A 9,683-nucleotide genomic window follows, 5' to 3' on the forward strand; every position below is an offset into this window, starting at 1 on the left:
CACAGTGGGGGACACCCTTGAGCAAGGTACTTTACCTAGATTGCTCTAGTAAAAACCCAACTGTATAAATGGGTAATTGTATATAAAAAATAATGTAATTGTATGTAAAAATAATGTGATGTCTTGTAACAATTGTAAGTCACCCTGGATAAGGGCATCTGCTAAGAAATAAATAATAATAATAACATGGTAAACTGTGGTAAATGCATAGTACAGTATAACCATGGTAGAACTGCAAACAAAACCATGTAAAAATGCAGTGGTAAACTTTTATAAGGGTACATAGTTTATAAGTGACAGCAAAGTGCAAAGCCAGTATGGTGGTGATGTTACATCATTGTGGTAATGAAGCACTTTAATTCCCTTTAGGTTACTTTTTTCCTGTATCGTTTTAAAAAGCTGTGCTAGTCAAGCACATATGTAGCACCATGTAACAATGGCTTAAACCTCTGCAATGCCCAGTGGCTGGAATCAAACTAGGAAAAGGGCATATTCATGTAGATTCATAAGATTATGTCCTTCCTGAAGCCAGGAGCCTTTGAATTCGAGACCAGTGTCAATGCCAGTATCTCCTCAGCCTAGGTCGTTGTCAAGAACTTGTATACATTAAGACAGTCATTTATAAGGGTAAGCTGATGGACCGTTTTTAATCAGTAGAAGAACCAAAAAAGTAAATGTAAACACTTTATGCAAATTCCATGAAACCCAATTGAAACATAGAGGCATTTCTAGCTCTCCTTCTGTGGGCTAACCACACGAACAGGAACGTGCACGTCAAAAGAGAACCCCCAAGCACACACCCCAACAGTATAATGATCCTCTTCATTGCTGTTGAACCTATGAGAAAGAAACAAAAATGGGTGCATAAGTATCATAAGAAATACAGACATGTAGTCAACCTGTGAGACTATAAAGTACTCTGCTGTTGTTCGGGAAGCAAAGTTCAAACCAAAACATTTGAGAAAAATCTTCTCTGCAAATAAATAAGTATTATTTAGAAGTATTTATTTGCAAAAAGCACCCAAAAAGGACACATGTCATAAAGACCACTTTTATTATTAACAGCTTTTACTTAAAATGTTATACATGCATGCTGCTTTTGGTAAAAAATAGTCCTAAGTTGTAAAATGAGAAACAGGATCAAATAACATCTGAAAAGTCCAATACCATATTGTTCTTGAGAGGGCTCGGCACTTCTCTTCAGCATGGGACCAAAGGAAATCAGGTTGCCAGATCTCCTCATGTTTTGTATCGCTCCCTGTTCTGTATACAGCTTCCTCTGTTTAAAACATTGCTGCAATATAATACGAACATTCACAACAGACGCTCTTGACAAAATCATTCTCTATTGAGGTCTGATCAAAGCTGATTGTACCTAATACTGTGTGACTCACAGAGTGTAAAGGACCCTACACACTGCTTTCCCCCCAGTCTTCAAATCCTTAGATAATCTTGCTAAGGTGAATAGTTTGAGGTTTACTCAGACTTACAGTTTCACATTCAGTGTGGTTTTTCAAACAGATGCCTAGTTCACAATGTAAGTATGCCGTTGAGTAATTGATCATTTGAAAGAGCTGGATGGTGAACCTGGCTCTTTTAGACTGCCCGCTTCGGAGTAATCGAATATCCTTGGAGTCTAAAGGCAACCTGTAAAAACAAAACAAATACAAGCACTGTTTTTAATGATGTGCGCTTTCCCTCTCTCTGTCATTTAAGATATACCTCTCTCTCTCTCTCTCCCTGTATAATAAGCTGTTTATCAGCAGGGCAATTGAACAGTACGGTTTTCCATTGACGTATTACCTTCAGTCACATGTTTAGTTTTCACACAGTCAAATGCCATTCAGTCAAGTAATTAGGTTCAGAATGTTTGTGGGAGAATTAGGCAAAGGTAAAACTAGAAGTAGCTGCTAAATGTTACAGCGTACCGCATGTAAATACAACCATCTGCCTTGAGGTATCTCAGAGTTCAAGGATAATCAAGCATTTAAAGGTCAATATAGTTACAGCAACTGAACAGTATTTATTTATTTATTAATTCACTATTTTGAGAGAATCGTGAACTAAAATAATCTCTTCGATATGCCCCTGGGGCAGTTGACAGGCATTCTACAGTACAAGACATGAAAAAGACTCCCTAACTCTACAGTAAATTAACATGTTTTAATAAAATATATCTCAGAAAGGGTGAAGTGATGTCATAGGCTAATTCTCAACTGAGACCCAAGTGAACATTAGTCTGCATAAAAAAATTAAAAAAACACCCGACAGCTCACCACCTCTCTCAGCAGAGCGGCGAGGAGTTCTCCTGGTGACTGGAGGAACTATGCCTGATCCTTGCCAGCGATGCTGTCCTTCATTATTATCATTATTACATTTCTTAGCAGACGCCCTTATCCAGGGCAACTTACAATTGTTACAAGATATCACATTATTTTTACATACAATTACCCATTTATACAGCTGAGTTTTTACTGGAGCAATCTAGGTAAAGTACCTTGCTCAAGGGTACAACAGCAGTGTCCCCCCCACCCCGGGATTGAACCCACGACCCTCTGGTCAGGAGTCGAGAGCCCTAACCACTACTCCACACTGCTGCCCTTCATCCTTCATAAGCACATCCTTTTTATAGTAAATATATCCCACGCCTTCCTCTTAAGCCACTTGCTGCAAATATCCTGCAGCAGTAAACACCCCAAACAACTGTGTCTGCATTGACTGAACCAGGAACCAGGAGATAAACTTTGGTTATTTTTCAACTTTGAAGAGATTATTCACGTTCAGCAATTATTGAATGCCAGATCATTTCAACTATCTGAATTTCAAGGTAGAAGGTATATTTAGTTTGCCATCCATCCTTGTAATTCTGTTTCTCAGTGATAAGAACCTGGGTAAAAGCTTGGTAAGATTCAGTAAGGCAGTAGCTCACGAGGTTGTAAATCTATCATTTGCATCCCCACGGAAGTGTCCCAGCCTTGTGCAGCTTTGCGTAATATGAAAGTAAATGAAAACCCAATATCTTTGCCGTTTAGCTGACTTTTCAAAACTCTGCTGAACACATATTAAACAGTGGAATCAACTTAAAACACAACAGTGTGAAGACAGCTTAACAAAGCAATGCTATTAATAATTCCAGCGATAGACTGGCAAAACCCTATTCAAATTAAACAGACCCAGCACACAGTGCATTAGATGTCATTAAGGTGATCGCAGTCAGCAAAATCATTCCTGAAATTCTCCGCTCCATGCATATCCATTCACTATAGGTCTTAAATGTGTAGTTCACAACGCATGTATTATCATTTTAGAACAGGACATAGGGTATTACTCTAGGTTAAAGAAATCTCTGTTTGCAAGCCTTGCTTTTAGATAGTCTTGCACTTTCATTGTCATTTCACCTGGCCGGGCTTCCTAATAGCACAACCAATCAGGAGTCTGTATAGTGAAAAAGTAGAGACCAGAACTCACGTGGCATCTAGCCAATGCTAAGAAAGGATTCAAGAATATCTAGACTACAAAAAGAAAAATTGCAAAGGGCTTCTGAAATGTTGTTAAGGTCCTAACCTGGCCATTCACTGCAGGAGTATTTTATTTTGCAAAGCAATCACACAGCATTCCCATTGCAAATATCAGTATTTATATTTATAGCACAGGATGCCTGCATTCAAAAGTGTGCAATATAGTTTTAGATGCATCTTACATCTGGCAAGATAAACACCATTGTAGAGTACAGTAAACTCGGGGGAGCCTGTGTTTAACAAAACAAATGACAGTCTAGTAACGCAATGAGCTTCTGAATGCCTGTATTTTAACAATGTGCTGTTATTCACTGTTTGACTTTTTCCTATTTCCTGTGCAGTCTTTCTTTATTTATTCTGTTTTTCACCTTGCGAATGTACAGCAGGTGCTATTGATTTCATCTGGTTGAGCGGTAGGCGAGAGACAGCATGACCTTATCTCCAGATGAATTTGACTGTTGTTAGTTTTCAGATTAATATCAACATTAAGATTTCCTTGAGGAGGAATGACGTCGCCTGGGGTTAGCTCTCTCCCCAGATTGAGGTTCATCTCAGCCGCGTAGTTTCCAGAGCCACATATATCATCGGAAACAACAGCAAAGCTGAAGAACAAACAAAACAGCCATGGTTAAGAATGTGTGCTACAGTGCAGTACGCATGTAGCCTCAACCTGCATTTTCAACAGAGTTCACTGATCAATATCATCATACAAAAGTCACTTGCAGTGCAAACGTTAAGACTATACTGGTATTTATTTCATAGGTTCCATACAGATAAAACTGTATGGAAACACAAAGCCTCATTTTCATTTTAGGACTATTTCATCTTATTTACAAATAAATAAATACCAATACATGAATAAATAATGTTATTTACCCGCTCAGAAAAACGGCAGAAGGCATCATGAACATTTGTTGAACGTTGTTTCTTTTTAAGAAAGCGGGTTCCAGTTCAGTTCCTTCCACTGTGGCTGCTGGTAAATACAAGCTTGGCTTCATTCTGGAAGTGGTTGTTGAAAACAGCTTTTGCATGGGAGGTACTTCAGTGGCAGTAAGGAGGGCAGAAGGTCTCAATGTTTCCCTTGGCTCCAGCCCTGCCTCTGCTAGTGCTTCTACAGTGTGTTCCTCTATATAATCCATATAATCTGAAGAAGCAGAGCTTTCTTTTTCTAACATCCCAGATGTCTGAATGTCAGGCTTGCGTGTGGGAAAGGGTTCTTTAGAAATGGAGACTGGGTTTTTATAAGATACTAGATTAGATAAAGCACTGGACTCTAGCTTGTTAAAACCCTCCAATGGGGAATGTGATGGAGAATGTGTAAAAGTGCCTTTTTCTGGTGAAACATTATCTGTTACATTTATCGAATCTGCTAAAACGGGCAAGGTCAAAGCATTTTCCTTCAAAGTCGATTGTTTCTGTGAATAAGTTACCAACTGGGGTTTTCCAGAGACAGGCAAAGTCATGTTAATTAAGTCTCCAGATATTTCAGGTAATCTTGTTACGGTAAGCAGAGTCGCTTTGTCTTCGGCATTAACGGTTAATAGTTCTTTCTGTGGTGTTTGGACAACATTAGGAGTAGGCAGGTCGATCTTGATTGTAACTAGAGGAATAGGCGTTGCAGAGCTTAATTTATTTAACATACTTGTGAATTCATGATTTCTTTCAAACCCTGCAGTTGCTGTTTTATCCCCAGTGGTATCTTGCAGACCTAAAACCTTTGCAATTCCGGAAGGATTATTAGGTGTTGATATTTCAGAGAGAGGCTGAAGAAACTCAGTTTCAGACTGCGTATCTGTGTGTGGAAATTGAGAAGAGCCATCAGATTGTTTAGTGTTGACACTGGCACCCTGCAGTGAAACAGTATGGACAAGTCCAGCATTCAGAGCTTGGGGAATAGAAACCTTCTCTTGTATTGTATTATGGGACATGAGCATCTGACCTGTTGTCACATCTCTGATTTGTTTTTGGTCTTCATAACTGATGTTTCTTTTAGGTGAACTAGGACCAGTGGCACCTGATGTAAAAACATTGTTTAATATTATAGCCTGCATGCCCGTGTTTATCGATTGCTCTTTAGATGTTGCGTGCAGAGTCATTATACTTGTTGATTTTACTGCCCCAGTTCTTTGAAAGGTAACTGTTGTAGAGTTTGGTACTGAGGTATTGATTAGTAAATTGCTGACAGTTGACATTGTAAGAGGTTTTGTTGGCTTGATCTGTGTTCTGTTATTGTTGACAGTACTGGGCTTTTTTATGTTTTCAGTTATAAATTGTTGGGTCAGATTGAGAGTTGACCTCACTGCTGTTGTCAGACCAGCATCTTTTGTGTTTTCTATGGCTTGGGACTTGATATGATCAGCAAAAACTGGAACTGTTGGTGTGGGAGACTTAATTTGTGTAGTCCTTTCTTTATGGAGCGATAAGGCACTAAAGTCTGAAATGATTGTCTTGTTTTCTTTGATTTCAAAGGCTTTGGAAGTAAAGGCAGTCCTTTTGGGAGAACTGTTGGATTTATTCATGTCTTGAACTGTACTGGATGTGACTGGAGGTGTGACATTCTCTTTGCTTTGGATTTTAACTTCAGAAGCTGCAATTTCAGAGGCAGGCAAAGTCATTGGCTGGGTAGTTGCCTGAACAACCGTCAAGTCCAGTTCTAGAAGTTGCACCGAGGGTAAATCCTGCTGCTGTTTAACATCAGTGCTGTTCGGTTTGCTGAATAGTACGTCGGAAACTAGAGAAGGAGCTTTGGCAGTAGGTAACGTTGATGCGTCTTCAATTCTAAATGTAGTGTCTGTGTTTAAAGGCATTGTTGCTTTCGGTAACAAGAAGGGTTCAGAAGATATTGTCTGCTTTTTGGTAATACTTTTAACAGTGCCCAGGCCAGTTATGTCTTTGAAGACCTCCTCAATGTTTAATAATCCTCTTGTCGTTTCTGGGGGTGCAAGCTTGTGATGAGGTGTTTCCTGAATCAAATTTAATTTGGGTAAGGTAGAAGAAAATACAGGCTTGGGTGATACTGGTGTTGTTAAATGCAACACTGGTGTGGAAACATCTGACAGAGCCTGAAAGGACAGTGGTTTTCTACTTAGAGAAGTGTTGGGCTCCTCTGAAGAAACGTGGAGGAAACTACCAAAGGAGTCTGCAGTGGTGTTCCTTGACAGATCTTTGGCAACAGGTCTTTCAGGTGGATGAGAAGAAACAGGGGAAGAGTGGGTTGTTGTAACACAGTTGGAGCATCTAGAAGTTAAACTGCTCACTTCTTGTTGAATACTGCTTGTCGAATGATTGTTTAGTAATAAGAGATTATTTGAACTAGTGCTGACAGGCTTGCTTGTTCTGCCTGGTTTGGGATTCAAAATGATGAACATAGTCGGTGTTACATTTTGCGCTCCTCTGTGAACGTCAGGCATAGTGCTGCTGATGAACAAGTGGGGTCTTAGTGATGGGGGGATTTTAACAGGTATGTGAGCCACACTGGTTGATTTGGCCACATTACTCTGCACCCCAGCTCCATTTCGTATTGTTGAAACACTGCTAATGCCTTGTCCCTCTGTTTTCGGTATGATTACATTTCGACTGTCGGTACTTGGTGTTATTGTAACATGTCTAAAATCCCCAGTGTTTAAATGGCTCGGCAGTCCGTCGGCACTTGTATTCACATTTGTGTCACTTGTCATGGTGAAGGTGGTTGGTATAGCAGTCTCCGTGCTGGTGTGTGGTGGGGTTCTCTTTGAAGATTTGTCCTGAACAAAAGGTACAGTTGTTATGAAGCCTGCAGCACTTCTTGAACTGCTTTTCAAAATATCTTGTTCGAGAGAAAGAAATGTAACAGCTGTACTCGCTGCTTTGGATACAGCAGTTTCCTGTTGAAATCTGTTAGCTGTGCGGTCTGTTAAAGCATCTTGAAAAAGAGTAGATGACAAAAAAGTCGTTGACATTAACAGAACCTTACTGAACGGCGCACTAGATTTCTGAATGTTTTCAGATAATACAGGTCTTGTTACACGTGGTAATACAATTGATTCAGAGCTGGCGGTTGACATCAAGCTACCTTTAGTGGGAAGCAATATTTGAGTGCTTGTCACAGTCAGAGTCGATAAGGTGTCAGGGCTTTGTTTAGTTATTGTTGTGGTTACATCTGAAGTTTCATCTACTAAATCAAGATGCCCTTCAAGCATATGTCTAATACTTGCAGTTGTAAGTGGCATGACAGAAGCTGTGGGCCTGTCAGACACTTCAATGGTTGACATTGAGGTTTTTATATTTGTAGATTTCCTAGTATTATCAGCAGGAGTACTGGTAGTTTTGAACACTTCTGTACTTACTGTTCCAGTTGAATTTGGCAGAATATTAGGTTGACTAACTGAACTTATGGTCAGCATGTGCACTTTATCAGTTGTAGGAATCAATTCTACACCTGCTTTGTCCTCAGAGGTTGTTAAACCTATAAAATCTCTAATCCTTTTTTCTGTGTGTAATTCCTCCTGCTGGGGGGTAACGCCATTATGTATTGCGTTTGCTAGTTTGGATGATTCCAGCAAAAAAGGTGGCTCTTCTGTCCTTGTCAGCTTTTCTGTAGCTGTAGTTATCACATCAGGTTTGTTTGTCTGATAAACAGTGGGGGCTGGTTTTGGACTAGGTTCTGTGAAAGAAGCAGGTATTTTAGATAAAAATACAGAGGCTGCAAGATTATTGCTTATTGCCATCGTCTGAGCGGAAGAAACGTGTTCAATTTCTTTTCCATCGAACAGAGTTTGTGTCTCTGTAGGACTCCCATTTATCAGTGACTTACTGGATCCCAGTGTTGATGCCAAAACCTCTGCTTCATAATTAGAGATTAGTGTGAGATTTTGCAGTTTGCCAATGCTTGCGAGAGAAGTTAAAGTACTATCATCAGTCTGGCTGAGTAAATCTGATCCATCTTTTGTCAAAATGCTTCCTACTACTGCACTTATTACTTCTTCTTTGGTAGTTGCATTTATAGATTCAGCCTTATCTTGCCTATGGCTTTTGCTTTGTGTCGGCAACAGCATTCTAGCTGATGATGAAGTTACAATCTGGGGATCGGAAGTCTGATTCTCTAGCTGCACCACTGCTTTCTGCATTGCATTGTGGGGTGCTTTGTCTTGTGCTATTGGAGTTTTAATTCCCTCAAAGTTATTGTCTTCTGGAGAAAGTGTCTGGTATTTCTTGAGTCCATTTTCAGAAGTAGCTGTGATAGGAAATGTTAAAAAAAAGTCAAAGAAAAAAGGAAGAAAAACAAATATATTGGTGATCAGAATTGACTAATATGAAACTAAATATCAAAGTATATCTGTATGTTTCTACTAAAAAAAAAAAAGGCAAATTTAATGGAGATAAAGGGGTCTATGCCATTGATTTAAAGAGAGACATATTCTATTTAGGATCTGGCTTTGTGTACCAAGATGTTTTAATGATTTAAACATTACCCAATCCTGAATTTACTGCAATGGTCTTCAGTGTGCATATTACTTTTTAAAAGTTTTACAAAGCCTTTAAAAGCTTGACATGCACGCTGCATCAAGTAACATGACAGGTATACATTCAACAGACACAGTGCTACAAGATTGTTCAAGGAGAATTCTTTATAACTTTCCAGCATACATGGTTTGATTTTACAACATGTTGCAATTAGCACCATGCAGGCTGGTATGCATTATTTTCACTTGCAACAGTTTTAGGAACAGATGCAAGCATACAGTCTAACACATGTTATTAAAACAATCACAGAGCATTTAACAAGGCTAATTTGGCTACTGGCATATGCAGTATTCAAAATAGACAAAACTATTTTGAATATCGATTCTTCATAAGCATTGCAACGTGCCAACTTGTAATTTTTGCTGTATATAATAAATATCGGCGATAATTTTTTAAAAAAATAATTATATTCTTACCTGTCAGCTGAAACAGTCCAATGATTAATAAGTTGAAATAAAGTCTGCTTTTCATATTGGAGAGCTTCACAGTTTCATCTTGCAGCGCTGCATCTGTTTCGCTCGATTTGAAATTCTCTTCCGACACGTCTCCGATTTGCATGGTCTTGTATTCGAAGCCCCCGTTTTATACAAGGATTGGATTGCTTTAACAATAACGCTAGTTATAGCCAACATGTTCTGCCAGTGACGGCACACAATCCAAGCG

The 9,683-nt window shown here is 39.2% G+C and overlaps 1 protein-coding gene across 1 annotated transcript; it reads right to left on the reverse strand.

Moving 5' to 3' along the window:
* Positions 1 to 359: 359 nt before the first annotated feature.
* Positions 360 to 9,676, reverse strand: LOC117397082 (uncharacterized). The gene is made up of 6 exons (XM_033995611.3): positions 9,437 to 9,676; positions 4,395 to 8,730; positions 3,887 to 4,120; positions 1,491 to 1,647; positions 1,168 to 1,294; positions 360 to 837 (listed from the first exon to the last, which is right to left on the reverse strand). Exons 1-6 carry the CDS (start codon positions 9,576 to 9,578, stop codon positions 686 to 688), a joined length of 5,148 nt encoding a protein of 1,715 aa, XP_033851502.2. The 5' UTR covers positions 9,579 to 9,676; the 3' UTR covers positions 360 to 685.
* Positions 9,677 to 9,683: the final 7 nt, after the last annotated feature.

This window comes from Acipenser ruthenus, chromosome 39 (genome assembly GCF_902713425.1).
Source record: "Acipenser ruthenus chromosome 39, fAciRut3.2 maternal haplotype, whole genome shotgun sequence".
Taxonomy (NCBI): domain Eukaryota; kingdom Metazoa; phylum Chordata; class Actinopteri; order Acipenseriformes; family Acipenseridae; genus Acipenser; species Acipenser ruthenus.

What these genes read in the sequence shown, in the direction of transcription:
- LOC117397082 (XM_033995611.3), bottom strand. Translation starts at nt 9,578, where the DNA reads ATGCAAATCGGAGACGTGTCGGAAGAGAATTTCAAATCGAGCGAAACA. An exon ending in TGGACTGTTTCAGCTGACAG is followed by an intron (nt 8,731 to 9,436) that starts GTAAGAATATAA and finishes TTCCTATCACAG; the next exon opens with CTACTTCTGAAAATGGACTC. An exon ending in GCCCTCTCAAGAACAATATG is followed by an intron (nt 838 to 1,167) that starts GTATTGGACTTT and finishes TCTTTCTCATAG; the next exon opens with GTTCAACAGCAATGAAGAGG.